We start from the raw sequence: 18,621 nt of genomic DNA, 5'->3' as shown, positions 1-18,621 counted from the left end.
CTTGCCTTTGTTTGTCCAGTCCAGGAAGGGAGAACTAGACCCCAGCAAAGAGGGACAGGCAGAGCAGAAGCAGGTGAAGGAGGCAGTGGAGGAAGGAGGTGAGAAGCCAGGGTAGGAGCAGGGTTAGCGCCTTGCAACTTTAATATAGGTCACCTAGATTTGTCTTTTGGACATCTTTAAGTCTCTTCTGCTTGTTGTAATGGTCAAATCTCTTTTATAATATATCCCTCAGTTTTCGGTGTGGAGGGCCTTCCAGTGGCAGGACTGAGCCTCCCGAAGGTGCTCAGAGTGGCTATGGATGACACCAAAGCTCCACAGGTCACATCAGGGACAGGAGCTGCCCTGCACTTACTGAGCTTGTGGGCAGCAAGGCTGGGGGACAGAGTGGGTCAGAGCACATGGGGCAAGGGATGTGCAGTGACTTCAAACCCCTTCTGATGCTCCCAGGGAGGTGGAAAAGGTACTTTCCAGAAGGGCAGGAGCTAAGGAACCACACTGCTTTGCAGTGCCAGGGGTAGGGACTCCCCCCACCAGCCCGGATCTCCATCCTGCATCTCCCACTCCACTCACCAGGATGGGACTGAACCAGCCCCACGGGGACCGGGGTGGGGATGGGTGATGAGTGGGGACAGCACACCGAGGGCACGGGGGATGCTGCGATGGGGACCACGGGCTGAAGGGTCGGTGGGCACGTCCCAGCCCCAGCAGCCCGGGAAGGCAGGAGGGGCTGCTGCGTCGGGCAGGCGGGGCACCGAGTGAGAGCGACTTATCAGTATTAGCTCATGTGAAAGCTCGGTGCCTTTGTATCTCAAGCAAACACCGGCCATTATGCCCCGGCAGGCCGGCATTGTTATTCTGTCTGGTCGCTAGAGGTTAGGGCTGTGGAGCCCTGCACGTCCACAGCGGCTGCCTGGGGTGGCAGCGGGGCCACCGTGACCCCCTGCAGCCGGCAGAGCTCCCCGGGCACGGGAGCTGCCACCTCTGCTGCTCCCAGGCATGGCCAGAACCCAGCCAGACCCTCATCGTGTCCACAAGGCTGCCCCGCCACTCGTGGTGCTGAAAGCTTCCTCTTGCAGTGCCAGCCCCCTGCCCCAGCCAGGCTCATGCAGGGCTCCTCAGCTGGCACCTGCACAAACTCCCTCCCAAAAAGAAAAAGAAAAATATGCAAAAAGCCCAAACTTGGCTTTAGTAGGATCTCAGTGGGATCACTCCCTTTTAGGAGGCCAAAGGCTTGACCACCAGCACTGCCAAGGACAGCATGTTTGGCTCTCTGCCTCCCAACACTCCCCTGGGGTTTCCCACACCAGGGGCTCCAGGGTGACTCTCCAGAAGCCCAGAAGTTTTGCCCTGAAGAACCGATGCCAAAGGGACTTCCCACCACCTGGAGTGGGTTCCCAGGAAGCCAGTTCAGAGGAGCTGGAGGATGTTTGTGTCTGGCAGGGGGGCTGCAAGGGAGCTGCTGCTGATGCCTTTTTCGGGGGTGACAGGGGTCTGCACAGCCAAACCAGGTGGAAGAGGCTGCTGCCAAGCCAGGATGTGCTGCCACCAGAGCTGTGGGGTTGGTGAGGACCTGCTCTCCAGTCCTGGGGTGCACGGAGGGCACAGACATCCCTCCCCCGAGGCACTGGTGGCATCTGGCTCCACCACTGGGATGGAGATTCCCTGGATGCAGGCTGGGGGTCCATCCCCACAGGCCTGTTGGATCTCTTCTCAGGATCTGCACATGGCATGGCTCCCTGCAGGGATGAATGTGATATCCATAACTCATTCTGGGGCTTTTCTGGGCCATCACCCCTTTGGGCAGTTCCTATTCCCAAAGGGATGCTCAGTGCCAAAATCAACAAGCCTGGGATGATGTTGGGACCCCGAAGCTGTGGGTGAAACACTGCCAGACCCCCATTTCTGGAGGGAAGGCATCTGCAAAAAGGAGGAAAGAGACAACTGTGGCATTTAGCTTGGAAAATCCCAGCAACCTGCCCCTAGATCAGCTGCAGACCTGAGGCTGCCAGGAGCTGGAGGCAGTGCAATTCTTATCCTCTGAGGACTGATGCAGAGGGAGGCTCGTGGTGTGGAGTCACCCGTGCGTTAGAATTGCTTCATTTTATTGACATTCAACAAAACCCTGAGACATTGTGTTCCTGCTCCCACCAGGGCAGTGAGGCATCCCAGCTCCAGAGCACAGATATCCCATTGTAGCCCTGGGAAAAACACCCAGAATGTCAGGAGGAGACTGAAGCATCCTAGGAAGCCCAGGAGGAATGGCAAATCCCAAAAGGCAAAGCCCTGGGGGAAAACACACTGTGCCTGTGAGGATATCAGCACTTCTCTAGCAAAGACCTGTGAGTCTCTGCCTGGGGCTTGTCCTTTTCTCCTCAGCTTTGCCACTCTGAGGGGTTTTGGGAGGGGACAGAGAAGCCCTCTTGGTCTCTAACCCTTGCAGCACGCACAGCCCCATTCTTGCCTGACCCATCAGGGCAGCCCTGTGGGTTGTCTCCCCATCATCATCCCAGTTTGGGGAGAGGGGATATTGGCCATGCCTGTACCCTCAGCCAGAGCCCTCTCCCAGACCCAAAGGAAATGGGGGAAATGCAAAATCCCACAGTGTTTCCTGTAATGCCTCATTCAGCAGCAGCAGCAGCATCCAAAACAAACACCAGGGATGTCAAACAGGCCAAAATCTCCATGAGTGTTTCAGACCCCAGTGTGTGGAGCCACCCCATCCCCAAGACAGCCTGGTGGCTGCTGGGACTGGGGGCTATAATGGCCAGGTCTGAGCTGCCAGGCAGTGCTCCTGCCTCAGGGGCTACAGAGTTATTCCCCAGAAAATCTTTCTTTAAAGCATCCTCAGGAGGCACATCACCACAGAGGTGGGACCAGATAGTCCCCTGCATGCACCAGAGGCTGCTCATCCATCCCAATAATGAAAATTGAAATCTCTCTTCAAATTGCTTCTCACTGAGCTGGCTATCATCAGACCCCTAGAGAGGTACTCTAAAACCTGAAAAAAGAAAACCAACTGTGATGAGCTCCTGTTTTGGCACATCAAGCCCTTGGTGACATTCTCTTGGTGAACACAGCACACATCATATTCCTGAGGGCTGGTGGTTGGTGGCTGTGCTGGAGGGCAAGCAGCTCCTGATCCTAATGGCTGCTTCATCTTTGGACCTCCTCCATCCCACCGCCTGGGATGGTTCTTGACCAACAGCTCCTTGGGTTGGCCACTGGTTATGGGAAAACATCAGGCCCTCTGGCATCACCATCACATGCTCTCAGCCTCCTGATGTCTCTTTTTGCTAAGGGATGATTGGCTTTCACACGGCATCAGCTGAAAATCCTCGTCCTAGGCTTATCCATCTCTTGGGCAGGAAATGCTCTCCTGGCCCAAGGCAGAAGAAGAGACATAAATCTGGCCAGCGATTTCCCAAATCAATAAGGAACAGGCTCCCTAAGGAGAAGTGAATTGAATAAGAAGGAGATCAATCACTGGCTGTTACTGCTACAGTAGCAGCTTGCTTCAGACTTGAGTCCACATTTCTATCCTGTGAACCTTCTTGACATGATCCTCTGGAAGGTGCCTGGAACCTGGCTCCTGATTTCAGCCAGGAGAGCCAGGGCCCCACTGCTGCCCAGCAGGGTGCAGCCTCAGCCCTTCCTTGTGATGGGGCCAGAACACCCCATGCTGCTGTCACACAGATCCCCATGACCCATCTCCTCCCACTCTCCACATCATGCTGGCACTGGTCACACTTGGATGAATCCCTCTCCATCCTCAGACAGGGACGTGTGTCCTCTCTCACACACAGCACAGTCTCTGCCCCTTCCCCACTCCCTACACACACCAAAAGTCTCCATATTCAGGGCTCACCCCACTTCACCAAGATTCAGCAGCATCCCCACAGCAGCCCATTCCCCATAATCCAGGTTTGACACTGGTATTCTCAGGGACAGGCCAGCCCTGGTGCCCCTCTCTCCTCCTGGCTCCCTTTGTGCCCCTGGTGCGATAGGGAGGGGTGTCACCCCCTCCATCCCACCCCACAGGTGTCCACCCGTCCTTGTGCAGCTGTGCAGGATCCTATTTGCTCTCCAGTGCCTGGAGAAGACCCCTGTGAGCCCAGCCCTATCTCTCCACTTCTCATTTTCCACACATGCCTTGAGTCTGCCAGTTCTCATCCTGGGTGATCATCCCACAGGGCTGTGCGCTAATGAAGGTCCATCCCTTCAAGGGTTAAAAGCTTTCAGGCCCGCACCCCACCAAGCAAAAGGGTTTCACACTCTTAACCCCTTCCTGCACACCTCTGCTCCAGCTCTGAGCTTTTGCCACCCCAGCGGATCCGATCTGGTTTGAGTTAAGTCTTTGTGTGCGCCGGGCTCTGACTTCGGCAGAGTAATTTGAATAACAAGACTAATTGGATTTATAAAGCACAGCCCCCCCTCTCCCCCCCCCAAACCCGAGGCTCTGCACAGTGTGACAAAGAAAACACACTAATGAAAACCACGCTAGTGAGAGCCCAGGGCAGGGACAGCCTCCTGCGGGCGGGCACTGGCTGGGACCTGACCGCCCTGTGGCGTTTGTGGGATGCTCTGATCCCGCGGCCGAGGGCAGCTGGAGCAGTTCCGGGAGCGACCCCGACCGGCAGCGTGCGAGGGGGGCTGGTGGTAAGCGAGGTGGCCCTTCCTGCCCACACTGTGGCATTTCCCTGCAGCCTCTGCCCGTCTCCTTCCCCACCCCGGCTCCACCGGGAGAAGCCAGGGGACAGGCTGCCCACAGCAGCAGGGCAGGAGCCAGCGCAGCCAGAACGCTGATGGCAGGGTTCTGTGGGGGTTGCTGAGCTGCTGGTGGCCTCGGGCACCCCGACATCCCTGGAGAGATGTCATCTCTCCTCCTGTGGAGACCCAGGCTCAGCTGCTGCTCCCCTTTCCCCTTGCTGATGGGGTGGTGGTGCAGAGCCCCCATTCCTTGCACCCTGGTGAGGCTGGCTGCAGCATTCCAGCCACATTTTGTGTGGGACACGGACTGAGCCCCGAGAGAAGGGGCCTCTCTCTGCTCCTTGCCTGCACCCACGGCTCTCTGGCACCCGGGGTCGGCTCTAATCCCGGCTCCATCACTTCGCTCTGCCTGCACGCAGACAAATGCCCAAGCACAGCTTCACACTCAGAAAGTCCAAGTTGTCTCCACCTGGCAGGCACAATGGAAAAAACACCGAGACCTTCTCCTTCCAGCTCCCGTTCACATGGAGCTGAAAAGCTGATCTCGTTTGAAGTGTCCCGTGCCCAGTAGCCTGGGCTGTGGAGGAGGAAACATCTCCCTGCTCCTGAGCAGGGATCCTACAGACCCCCAGAGAGCCATGGTCCCCCAGCAGCGGCAGCTTCCCAGAGATTTGTGGAGCAGCAGAGCCCAGAAAGACCAGGATACACAGCAGGAGGAAAGGACCAGACTGAAGCAGACTCCAGGGACAGGGGAAAGAGCAGAGAATGTTTCCCTGGTGTCGGGGAAGGGATTTGGGGTGCAAATCCAGCTTAATGCAGTTCAGCCCTGGATGCTCCTGCAAAGAAAGGGGTGTCTTTCCTCATACCAATAAGAGCATTCCTCCTGGACAGAGGGCCAGGGACAATGCTCAGCTCCATCTCCAGCAGAGCTCCAGAGCCGCCCATCGCCAGCCCCAGCAGCAGCAGAGGCACAAATCCTGCCCTGCCAGCCAGGGAAGGGGAAGGCTGAGAGCAAGGGGCCTCCTCAGAGGCCCTGGGATCCACTGGGGTCAATCCCAGGATCACACCTTTCTCCTGTACCCTCTAGCTCCGGGAGCAGGGCAGAGGGAGGCCGGGCTGCACAGGGGTCAGCCAGTGAGGTCCTGTCCCCATAAGGGACCCTGTGACACTGACTGTGCCCTGCAGAGGACATCCCCAGGGTGCTGGAAAAGCCCCATTTCCAGGGCCAGGAACACCCTCAAGGTCCTCCCAGAAGCAGAGGGAGCAGGTCAGTGCCCTGATCCGAGAGATCCACTCAGGTGCCCTCAGGAAGCACCGCTGCCCCCTCCATCCCTTTGTGTCCCCCATGTCCCTGTCATGGAGGCAGTGGCCCTGCTCCTGCCTAGCAGGGATCTGGGAGGCACAGTTTCTGATTTAATCCTGGATGTGGGGAATAAAAAGGAAAAAAAAAAAATAGGTGCTTTTTGCGTTTATTGCTGCCTTTTGGGATGAATCCCGCACCGGGACCACCCCCCGCCTGGCCCGTGTCCTTCCGCGGGAGGTGAGCGGGGCAGTGCGGGAGCCGAGGGGCCGCGGGCAGCCGGCCAGGGAGGGCACGCAGCTCCAGGGGGGCCAGGGGCGTTTGGGGGAGGCGGGGGCATCAAGCCAAATGCCCCCCGCTTTCCCTTTCGGTTCTCCGGCTCCCGGAGATGCTTGTCTGGTGTCATTTGTTACTGCCAGGGGAGAGGGGATACCACCACCCCCCCTTTAAATTCCTGCTATTGTGGAGTGCAGGCCGGGTTGGACCTGGGTATTTAGATGACATCACCGAGCAGGTTGGGTTATAAAATGAATGAAGCAGAAAGCAGCCCAAGTTCACTAGCTCGGCACTTCGCAGGCGGCAGGAGGGACCTCGGGGCTCCGCTCTGAACTTTGCCTGCCGCCGGTGCCGTCCTCTCCCCGGGGCTGCGCTCGGCTCCCCGCTGCCCCCCGGCCCCCCTGCCGCTCGGCCCCGCAGGATGCAGATCTCACCCTTGCTGGCTGGTGGACTTTTACTCGCGCTGCTCTCCGTCAGGCTGGAGGCGAAGCCGGCGTCTCAGCTCCCACAGAAGGTACGGCTGGAGCTTTCTCTTTTCTCCGGCTCTTCCTCCTCTCCCGGTCCCGCTCAGAGCTCTAAGGGTGCAGGGGGAATGTGGGGTGCCTGTGGGGTGGCAGACTCATTGCAAAGAGGAGTTTTTCTCTCCGCATGGGCTGTTTGTCTGCAAGGGGGACTCCCTGCTTCTCCAGGCTGTCCCGAACGTCCGGGGACATCCGCCCCGAGCCGGAGGCTGGAGTGGGACGCGGTGCAGCCCGCGGGATCGGGGCAGGGGAGGCGGCAGCGCGCTCCCCGCAGTCACCCTGGGACCCCTCCGTGCCGGGCACCGGGAGGGGAGCAGAGCCGGAGCGGGGCAGCAGCAGGTGCACGGGGGACAGGGTGCGGGAGCAGAGCCCTCCGGGCAATTCCGGCCAAACAGGCCGGGCAGGGACACACAGGTGGCTGTCCCGTCCCCGCGTGCCCCATGGAGAAGGGGCGCCCCAAATGAGAGTGTCCCAAGGACCTGGTTGTCCCGAGATGCTGAGGACGAGGGATGTGCCCGAGGCCACCGACACTGGGTGGTGCTGCCCTGAGCTCTGGGCACAGAGATGGGGACCCGGTCTGACGAGTGCCCCAGGGCAGCAGTGGGATGGGAGTGGCGGTGTCCCTAAGGCACCGGGGTGCAGGCTGAAGAAAGTGTTGATACAGGGGGATTTTGGGAAAATGAATGAGGATGAACATTTCCAGGGCTTGGTGGGCAGCAGCTCTGAGAAGGGAGAGAGATGGAAGGCCTGGGAGATGGGGGAACAGTAAGGAAGGAGGTGTGTCCCTCTAATTGTGGGTCAGAATTCGAGGATTGGGAGGACACAGAGAGCATTAACTGGGGGAGGGAGCAGCAGGGAGGAGGATCCCTGACCTCCCCACCATTGCTGGGGACAGTCTGCAAGGCAGTGCACGGGGAGCTGTGGGGTAGGACCCCTGCCTGTAATCTGAAGAGGTCTGTAAACTGGTGAGGGATGCAGTGACCGAAGTGATCTGAAATGAAAGGACCTGCCAGCTTTCAGACCCCTTCAGATTATGGCTGGGGGGAGGACGGGATGGAAGGGGACGACTGGTTAGTGACAGCAGCACAGTTGAGGTGTGCAGCACCACCAGCCCTTTGGTGGATATGCAGTGACCGGGACAGGAAGACACCGCTATGGTGTGGGTCGGGGGGATGCTCTGACCCCAGGGAAGGGAGCACGGATTTCGGGAGGGGAGAAGATGCCGTGGGCACAGCCGCGGGGTGATGGACTGCCCTGCCGGGCACAGACCCAGTCGAGAGTTTGCATCGCAGGGGGGCTACACCGACCCCTCTGCGCCTCCCTTACGGGAGGTCCCCAACACTGATGGGGATGGCTGGGGACGGCGGCGCTCTGACCCTCTCCTCCCCACAGGCCTCCCGCGGGTCGGCGGCGGCGGCAGCGGCGGCAGCGGCGGGTCCGCCCGAGGCGGCGGAGCGGGAGAAGGAGCGGGAGAAGGAGCGGAGCGGCGGCGGCGGCGGCTCGGGCCCGCGGGAGGCGCGGGAGGCGCGGGCCGAGGCGCGGCCGCGGGCGGGCTGGGCGCGGCTGCTGCAGGACCCGCCGGGCCGCCGCCACAAGGGCCTCCACAAGAAGGGCCTGGGCAAGGGCTGCTTCGGGCTCAAGCTGGATCGCATCGGCGCCATGAGCGGCCTCGGATGCTGAGGGACCCCTGGCGGTGAGTGCGCGGCCGGGCCGGGCCGGGACCGGGGCCGGGATGGGGCCGGGATGGGGCCGGGGGCTGCGCTCCGGTACCGCGGGGGATGCGCAAGATGCTCTGCCCTGCGAACGCGGGATGTCACCGGGCGGGACTGCAGGTGTTCAGCCCGCTGAGCCTCGCAACCCCCGGCTTTGCTGGCGGGCAAAGGGGAGGACGCCAAAGGCGGCCTTATTCCATTCCCGTCCGGAATCCACCTTGCTCTGCAGAAGGGTCAGAGACCCCAGCTGCTCCTGCAGCAGCTCAAACTGGATTCCCCCTAATTTGAGTTAGACCCGGGCAGGATGCAGGAGGAGCTCTGGTGCAGCCACATGTTCCTAGTTGCCCCCTCTGCTCGACACACTTAGCTGACCTACAGATAGGTGTTGGGAGGGCAGGGTACCCCCTGTGCACCTGCAGCTGGAGTGTCAGGGAGGCTCCTGTCCCAGCCATGCTCCAGTGCTTTTAATTTAAGGAAAAACAACACATAAGTTCCCCAGGTGTCTTCTAGGTGTGGTGACAGCCACGAGTAGCACTTTCCTAACTGCAGCAAGTTATGGGAAGCTGGGAGGAGTTCCTCCCACGGTGCTTCACAGCCACTGTGCAGCAACCAATGGGTGAAGGAGTGCCGCTTCTCCAAAGTGATGGGTTTGGGAAAAACAAGGCAGTGCCTCCCCTGCCAGGTCTCCCTGTGGGTACTGGGGACAGTGAGGCACGGTTGTGGCCTGGCCCTGCCAGCAGGACACACACAGATGAACTCACATTTCGGGAAGCACTTACCACTGCTGCCCAGGCCACTTGTTCTTCTTCCCATGGCAAGCACTGCAGTAACATAACTGGGCACAGAGGGGACTGGATCCAGCATCCTGCTGCTCTACAGGGCGATGGGAACAGCACAACCCAAAGGTGCCTACAGGATGGCAGTGCTGGTCTATGACCTGTCCTGGAGGGATGGGTGCTGTTTCTCTGCTCCCTCATTTAGAGACTCCTCAGTATTACCAACTATTGCTAGCTTGGGGCTCCAAGAGGAACACACACACCCCATGTAGGCAGGGCACATCCCTTCTCTCTCACTAAACCCATCAGAACAAGAAAAAAAACTCCAACAGACACAAGGCCAGGAGGAGTAGCAGCTTCCCTCAGCTTCTCCCCTGAACACCAGCCAGAAAGCAAAGGGTGAATTTCCTTCTTAGCTTTAGCACAAGCAAAAAGCTCAGGGATGGCTTCTGCTGAGTCCAGCATCCCCCAGCCCCAGGCCATAGATACTTTGGCAGGGGTTTTGTCTGGGGATGGGTAAGGGGTGCTGCATGGCAAGTACTAATGGGCACTTTGTTCTTGTTCCTTGCAGGGCTTTGAATCCGTAGTCCACTTTTTCCTACCACGCACGGCCAGACACGCACGGCCATCCCCCAGGCAACACCTAGAGAAGCAGAGACCCCCTTGGAATGGACAAAAGATGTGGTTGTGTTTTTCTTTTTGGTACGAGGAGTCATGGCACCAACTGTTTTGGTTTTGTTATTTTTTTAACAAGTGCTCTCTATCTTATATATATTATATATACAAACACTCACCGAGACAAGGGACAGTGCTTTTCCAAGAGACTGATGAAGCCAGCTGTATAACATTGCTGTTTGTAAATTCATGTCATGCATAAATGTATTTATGTTGTAAAGCTATTTATATATTGTTTATAAAGAGATATTTATAAGAAAATTATTTATGTAACTAAATGAAAAGTCAAGCATTGTAACATTTTTTTGTCCTAAGTAGTTGAAAAACTTTAAAAAAAAAAATCATTCCGTGTGGCATTTTGTAACCTGTCTTTATTTATCAAATTCACATACAATTTAAATGTCAGATTGATTGATTTTAACAGAGCTAAAGAAGAAATTGTTCAGATGTTTTAGAAAAGTCAGGAGTGAGAGAAAGGCCAGCTGATATTTTAAGCTTTGATCCCATATGCAAAAGTAAACTTGTGCCCAATCCTGTGATGCTGTGAGGGACTGAATCCTGCCTGGCACTGCAGGACTCTGCAGACCCCAGCTGAGCTCCCTGCGAGAGCACACAGCCTCGGGCAGCACATCCATGCCCAGATCCCAAACGGCACCCGTGGAAATGAGCCCAGCACGGTTAACAGCCGAGCCCTGGATCCACAGCAGCGTGACAAGGGCAGCATCTGTCCCAGACGTGCTTTAACTGCTCCCAGCCCAAGCTCCAGCCCAAAGCTGCAGCTCTGTCACTGCTGCTGGATGGAGACGCCGTCCCTGCTGACAGCAACAAAGAGCCCGCGCTGGACCTGCCCCCGGCTGTGCTGCTGGGAGCAGCTCTGTGCCAGAGGCACTGCTATCCCAGGATCCAGTGGCCCACTAAGTGTCTTGTTGATATTCCCATCCGCCAGCCCTTTGCCACTAAGCTGTAAAGTCCCTTCCTCCAGCAGAGATTTATTTAACTGAGCCAGGGACAATACACAGACAGACCAAAATATACCGAGGGCTGCCTGGTAAGGATTCATGGACACAGCTGTTGCTACAGCTTCTTGCTACGTAAAGTGCATGAAATAAATTGTTAAAATGACTTGGAGCTCTAAAGGAAACAGCAAGTGAGGGGGCGGGGAGTGCAGTAAACACACAAACTCCTGCTTGAAGGCTCTTTGGTCTCATTCTTCAAAAAGCCTTAGAAAAAAAGAGAGTGGCAGGCGCCCAGCCCAGCCGTGACAGGAGTCACAAATTATGCCCTGGCCATTGTAGTGGGCTGGGAAACAACGAGCATTATGTTCTGCTGGGCTCCGGTGCCTAGGACAGGGCAAAGAGAAAGTCACCGAGACCCAGAGGCTGAGCGAGCCTTTTCCTTAGCAACCAGCAGGAAACCATAGAAACCTCCAGCCAGACTCACCCCAGCTCTGACAGAACACTGGGTGAACAGAACAAGAGGATTCATCCAGACACCCACAGCTCAATCATCAGGTTAGGAGTGCATAGGGACATTTCTGACCTTGCATGAGCACGGGTACCCACCTCGCAGTGCCCACAGGATCCTGCTGGACAGGGAGCAGCAGTTGATGGACCACATAAGATGTTGCCTATGGGGAACAAAATCAACACCCTGGCAGGGAGGGAGGCAGGATGGCCAAGTGGCAGCTCCCATAGGGAAGGGCAACCCACTGTCAGGGCTCTGTAAGGCAAATACACCTCTGAAGGTCACCCTTCCAGCTCCACACATCTTTAGAGGGAAGGAGGGGCTGTATCAGGAGCTCCTAAAGAGATGCTCAATAGAGGGGACTGTCCACAGTCACTCAGGAAACCTAAAGGACAACAAGAAATCGCTTACTGTACAGACCTTGCACAGCCAGGTCCGAACAGAGGTGTAAGAAGGTGGTGCTGCAGGTGCTGTTCAGGGTCCTGGTCCTTGAGCATGAAACCAGAATAGTGACCATGATAGAGTGACTGGCTGGGAGCAAGGTGGGGACAATTCCCCTTCCAGTTTTGGCTTTTTGCTGCAAGCCAGAGCTGAAATAAAACCACCTGCCTAGTGACAGAGGTCCTCAACACAGCAGCAGAGACTCAGCCTCAGGAATTTAATCCACACAATTTTACCACATAAGTGAGGCAGAACCTGAGATAAGGTTGGGAGATTGAAGATCACAGCCTGGGGTCATGTACAGTCTGGATTCCTGTTTCTCCTTGGCACCATTGTCCAAGAATAAAAGCACAGCCCACAGCATGGGTCCCTTCCATCCACTGGGCTTCCTGGGAAAAAGCAAGCCCAAGGAAAAGGGCAAAGCAGTATAGCAAAAGGCCATTAGCTTGGCAGAGAAAAGCAATCAGAGCTAGAGCTCCTGGTGCAGAGAGAGAGGATAACAGCTTGTTTCCTCACTTTCCTGCCTCTGGTCTGACCAGAGAGCCACCTGTCCCTTAGGATGTGGATTCCCACCAGCAGGACAGGAATATGTGCCCATGTGTGGTGATGATGTGCAAGAGAGAAGGCAGCACTCACTTGGGAAAGCTCAGATCCACCCAAGCTCAGCCCCTCTGTGGCACAGCCAGACCAGTGGGTCTGACAGGCAGAGTGGCACTGCCAGCAGAGGTCAGTTCTCAGAGCACTGATGAGCACTTTCCTGCTTCACTGGACAAGCAAGAATGGGAATCAGAAGTGGCTCATTAGAACACAGCAATCACCCAAAATGGCCACAACTGGGTCTCCCTGACAGGGGCTCAGTAGAAAACAAGGACAGCAAGAAAGAGGGCCACAGGAATGTAATTAAGAGGCAAGGAGGCATCTTGTGCAGCAAAAACAAATTCATCTTGCATCACTGCCATCCTTGCATCACTGCCATCCCTGATGGCCAGCTAGGTCAGATCCTCACAACATCCCATTAAAGGATCCATGGCCAGCCCTGGAAAACTGCCCTGCTACATCCCAGCCCAGACAGCATAAGTGAACAACAGCTGTCCTGGATGCAAGGTGCAGCCTCAGGAGGTGGCATCTGATATCTCAACCACAGTGTCAGAGAATGGCCTTTAGCAGAGGTGTGTGCACACACCTGGAAGTGAGGGGAGAAGGAGTTCCAGGGTCTCCTGTCCATACTCAGGTCAAATTAGCACTCATGGGACCTACACATTTCCTGCACCACCAGCTGGATAAGCAGTACCCAATTCAGCTTCCAAATGGGAACACTTGTGATGTGATGTAGGAACAGCCTTGATTTCTCCTCTCCAGGAGCAATTCCTAGCAGGAGTTGAGCCATCAGCCCCCAGCCTGAAAAGGCACACAGCTTTCTAGTGGAAAAGGAAAAAGAGCTTTCTCCAGTGCTGCAGTACAAGTGCCTGGCAAAGCCCAAACAGGCTGGAGCAGACCTTGGAGCACTCACAACAGGGACACTGTTGCCTTCTCATGCGTGGGAAACCTGTTCTGTTCCCCCAGCCCATATTCCACGCTTTTCCCTGGTACCATTCATGCAATTCTTCCCAGGTACTTATTGCTGAAGGGCTACAAAGCCCAGCTCTGGTGAGAGCAAATCCCAAAGCAATGAAGAAAAAGAGAAGCCCAGAGTCCCAGAGCAGGAGAGCAAAGGAATTTTCCATCTGGAAAGGGACTTGAGGCATGGAGCAGGGACTGCCAGGGGCAGCAACAAACATGCCCCTGCCACTTGCTCCAGGACTTCTCCAAGCATGGGCTGCTTCCCTCAGAATGCAGAAAAACAAAAGGGAAGGGATCACAGGGCGACTTCCAGAGGGAGCCTGCACCTGACACAAGCCTGAGTTAAAAACAAGAAGGGAATTGGATCCAGGCCCCTTCCTGTCAGTCAGCAACTAACCTTGTCAGGAGGGATGGCAGCACTAACTGAATCAGGCAATTCATTAGGTTGGGGCACACAGCAAAAGCCCACGCTCCCTGGAGCAGAACTACAGTGAAAATCCAGGGTAATGAGTTGCAAACTGCCTTTGTAAATGACACTTCTGCAGCGACTCTGGCAGGATGGGAAAAGAGCTAATAGGAAAATCATTAGGTGGCATCCCTTTGATATTGTTGAAAACTGCACAGGCTATTTTTCCTGCCCCCTCCATAATTAACCTGGTACATTACCCATAATACTCCAGGCTGAGAGTCCCACAATGGACCACCTTATCTGCATCAGGGGAAGAGAAAGGTATGCTACTTAAAAGGAAGACGACTCCTGCAAAAGCTTAAAAGGTGTTTAGATTTCCCCCCTACTGCACACACTCATCTTCTTCAACTTCATCAGCAACCAACCTCTGCCCAGCCAGACCAAAACCCTGTCACAGTCAGCAGGAAGGAGCAAGGCTGTCCTGGGAAATGCAGCTGCAGAGGAACTGATCTGCCCAAGGCTGCTCTCTGCAGCTGCAGCAGGAAGAGGACACAGTTCTGTGCTTTGCCCCTTATTTACAACACTGTCCTTGTCCTTGATTTCCGTTGTGCTAAGCTAGGCTACAGCCTGTGCCTCCTGAGATGCAGAACAGCTCTGAGGAGCAATGCCTACCCACCTGGCCTGTCTGCCAGCAAGGAGAGGTGTCATCTCAGAGTCGTGATGTAAAAGGTGGCACCACAGCTGGCAGATGATCCTGAAGGAACTGGTGCTCTCTAACAGCTGTGAAGGTGACAATGAAACACCGAGACGTTACTGACTGCATCAGCACAGAGCAGCCTTAGGACTGTGCTAATCATGAGACACTGAGTGAACCACGAGGGCTGGCGAGATAAACAGCATCTTTGGGAAGAATCTGAAGGGCAAGAGAACACTACTTCCAAACCTCATACCCATGAAAATACAGCCTATGGTCAGACAAGCTCCAAATACCACAAAGAGGCTGACCCCTGATGGAGCAAGGCTCTGCTTACCCACCCCAATCAGCTCTTCTGGAAACACAGAGCCTTCATGTGTGACTAGGGCATTTCAAAAACACCCTAATGATACAGATCCCAAAGGCTCTTTGGAGATCTGGAGATGTGGCAGTGTGTGCATCTTCTACTAGAATTAGAGCAAGCAAGGACTACTGGCACAAATTATTTTGTGCTTTGCGGGGAAGCATGTATTTCAGGATTGTTAAATGACCTTATGGCATCCCATTATTGCCTGGAATTTCCAGTGTGTATGTATGCACATTCACTAGAGCAGGGACATCTCTTCTTATCAACAAGAAAAAACTGTGGTCACAGCTACCACACTCAGGCATGTCATGAGATGTGCACACTGCACAAAGGAGCCTCCGTGCCTGTGGATTCACTGCCAGGGAGCAAAGTGCTGCTCTGCCCATTCCTTTGCCTGGCTGACCCACTGGAGAGGGGAGTAGCACCCCGGGGATGCTGAGAGGCAGGGTCAGCCCAGCCTGGGGGTAAACACACACTCTCTTTACAGTCACTTACCTCTGGGAGCTCTGAGGGAGGGCCAAACTTGAGGAACTATCAGCAAAATGTCAACAGTCCCTTGGTCATGGAGCAGAATGAAACAATGACATATTCCTAAAAACTCTGCTGAGAAATTCAATCACACTGTCAGACTAAAATTCCAAATTAACAATACAAGCTTGAGGTTACAAGGAGGAACTGAGATCTCTCTAGACTTTAATTTACCTTTCTTGATGCCCCTGGGTTACTCTCTTTCAGATTACACAAAAATATGCTATGCAGACTCAGGTTTTGGTTCCCTTGCATTAGGTCAGGTGTTATAGAGGACTTAGTGGGGTGGAAAAAAAACAACAGGAAACTTTGTGACCAGGTGCCTGAGATAGGGCTATCTGGGTCTATTGTGTTTGTTGGGCAGGCTCTTAATTTCCCCATTATTTAGAATAATAAATAGCAAGGTTGTTTTTCTGCATTGCAGTTTGCAACAGGCTGAGACCAAAAATAGTAATCCCCAGCACCAACAGCCCCATGAATGCACAAGTTTGGGCTGCTTTATTGTGCAGGGGTGGGCTGTGTGTGGTTTCTAGCTTAGCTGAACTCATATAACCCTGTACAGAACTGAAAGTTTAGGAAAAGTCTGGTTTGCCCATGCAATTTATGTTCTAATACAGCTATCAGAGATAAGGGCACTCTTTCTTCTGTCTTCCCTGCAGTGAGTAAGCACAAGTCTGCTTGGCACACAGGGACCAATGCATTTTGCCCTCATAGGATAAGAACACTAAAACCAAAAACACCCTCTGGGGTCTGCATCCTTTCACATTCTTTCAGGAACTGAAAGATGTTCAGCAAAATTCACTTTGCAGGGCTGGTGGGAAAATTGCCACTTCTTTTGACCGCTGTCTTCTGTAAGGAACAAAAGCTTCACTTTCTGCCCAAAAGCTTCACTCTGGAGAGCAGCTCTGCAGGTCCTACTCCTTTACATGATCCATGGAGAGAGACCTGCAAGCCTGAGAGCAGCTCCACAAGCATCCATAAGATTTCTTAGGGCTGCACAAGATTGATTGCAGATCAGGTCTCAAATCTGAAGACAGAAGGATCTGTCAGCATCACTGATTTTCCCTCCTGCTCTCAACACAAGAGTAAGCTGGCATTCAACTTAGCTAAGAAGGTGAGGAGGGAAGTAAAAGAAGAAGAGATTTTAATCCAAAACTTTTTTTTTTCTTCTTTTAGAGACTGACATCAGCACTGCTTTATTGTGTTCCAGAACTGTCTGATGTTAGCTGGTATCAAGCGAGTCTCGGCAGGAGTGCCAGGGACATTTGTTAGCATGAGGCACAGCTTTAGGGCCAGGGCAGCCTACCAGCACTGCAATCAGCTGAGATCCTCTCTTCCATTTTCCAGCTCACTGCTCAATTCCATATTAAACAAGCACTAGTACAAGTGGAGCTGCAGAACACAAAGCTAGACAATAAAGCCCTGAAGAGCAGAGGGAAGGCAGTTTCCATCCACTTTCTTTCCCTCTGGGTGGAAAAGGCAAACAGAAGTTCAATAGCTCAAACTCTGTCCTGCTGCAATCTCTGCAGCTGGAGCATCCCATTGCTGCCATAAACCAAAGCAGGGCAGGATGCTCACCCTGCACCAGGGAGCAGCTCCAGCAGGGCTCAGACAAGCTGTGTTGGCTGCCTCCAGCAGGCACAGGCAGTCCATGGGAGTTTGCATCAAATCTGCCTCTGCTTCCCCCTCCCTCTCGTCCCCATAGCAGTTCAGCTCCCTGGGCACTCCCCACATTCAGCCCCTAATTCACACAACTCTGCTCTGAGTTGCTGCCTTTCCTGTAGTCAACAGGACTCAACACAGTCTTTGTCTGTTGTTGTTCTCAAAGAGCACAGCACCTCCTGCATCCTTTCCCATTAACAACTCTGCCTTCTGCTTCATTTCTGGAATAGCTTCTAACTCTTTCCTTCAAGCCAGATTCATTAACCAGCTGCTGCAGAGCTGTTTGCCTCCCCCAGGTACTCTGTGCATGTCATTTGTTAATGACTCATCTCAGCCTGGGCTCATTGCAGACATCCCCCTCCTTTTGCAGCACCAAGCCCTTTGCTGGCACACCAGGAAAGCCAAGCATGCAAACAGCTCCATCCCCTCCAACACACCAGTCCCTTCCCTGTCCTCTGTCACCAAAAGACATGGGACAGCTCTTTATTCAAAGTGCTATTTCCTCTCTTGCTGCTTTGCTGATCAAAGGCAATGTGAACCAAAGTGTAAATAAGATCCTCACCCCCAGCCAGGCTTTGAAAACAGCAAAAACACAAGAACAAACTCAAAAACTTCCAACCACAAAAGAAGCTTCAGTAAACTAACGTGACTCCTGAAATTGGCATGGAATAAACATCAAGGGCACCAAACTCACATCTACCTGCCCAGCAGACTGTGGCTTGATGAGGAGCTAAAATGATTCCCAAAGGCATTTGTATTCCCCCTGCCACTTTGCAGGACTGGTATTAAAAATGGAAAGAGGACCATAGAGCCTCGCTACTCAAATCCAGTGAGGAAATGGATGACCAGCACATGGCAGCTGTCCACACAGCAGGCTAGAAACAGACACAGTCCATCTCCACCACAGACCTGGGAACACAAGCTCCACCTGAGATGATGTCAGCTGAACACTGTGAGAAGCTGAGACAGGAGCTAATCCTGCCACTGCTTGGGAAACAGTTCCATTGAGTTACTGGTGAAGGCTTCGTGCTCTGGGCTTATCCACTTAACATCCTTGTTGCATTTCTAGGGGGAGAGAGAGCTGGTAAAGAATCAGAAGCCTGACCAGAATCAGAAGTGTCTGGGATTTGACTCAGAGGAAGCTGGAGGGAGAGTATTTTGAGCCTCCTCTCCAGACTGAAAGCTGGTGTGCCTGCACTGCAGGAGAAGAAAAGGAGAAGGATTTACTTTCACAAGTGAGCAAGTCCTGTGACTGAGGACTGCAAACACACAGATGGCAGAGAGTGCTGGTAGCAATAAGAGGAAGGCACATGCATTGCACGAGCAAATGCAGGTGACAGCTGGCTGCAGGACTGGAGCATTGTCACACTCCTCTGCTTAAACAGCTCCCCTGCCTGCCCAGGAAAAGAGCTTCTCTTTACACAAGTGAAATGCAGGAGCCAAACTACAAAGCAGCACTCTGCTAGATGCAAAGGAAGGAACTGACTGGCCTAAGAGCACAACTCTGAACCTTCCACAACCAGGCATCA

General features: G+C 54.3%; 1 protein-coding gene across 1 annotated transcript; it reads left to right on the top strand.

Moving 5' to 3' along the window:
• Window positions 1–6,539: 6,539 nt before the first annotated feature.
• On the top strand, window positions 6,540–11,108 carry NPPC (natriuretic peptide C). The gene is made up of 3 exons (XM_063167118.1): window positions 6,540–6,797; window positions 8,197–8,497; window positions 9,864–11,108. The coding sequence occupies exons 1-2, from the start codon at window positions 6,705–6,707 to the stop codon at window positions 8,482–8,484; spliced, it is 381 nt and encodes a 126-aa protein (XP_063023188.1). The 5' UTR covers window positions 6,540–6,704; the 3' UTR covers window positions 8,485–8,497; window positions 9,864–11,108.
• Window positions 11,109–18,621: the final 7,513 nt, after the last annotated feature.

The sequence above is a fragment of the Melospiza melodia genome, chromosome 12, assembly GCF_035770615.1.
Source record: "Melospiza melodia melodia isolate bMelMel2 chromosome 12, bMelMel2.pri, whole genome shotgun sequence".
Lineage (NCBI taxonomy): Eukaryota > Metazoa > Chordata > Aves > Passeriformes > Passerellidae > Melospiza > Melospiza melodia.
The sequence above is the reverse complement of the archived record's forward strand: the minus strand, read 5'-3'. Positions and strand labels throughout refer to the sequence as shown.

What these genes read in the sequence shown, in the direction of transcription:
- NPPC (XM_063167118.1), top strand. Translation starts at nt 6,705, where the DNA reads ATGCAGATCTCACCCTTGCTGGCTGGTGGACTTTTACTCGCGCTGCTC. An exon ending in CGTCTCAGCTCCCACAGAAG is followed by an intron (nt 6,798 to 8,196) that starts GTACGGCTGGAG and finishes TCCTCCCCACAG; the next exon opens with GCCTCCCGCGGGTCGGCGGC.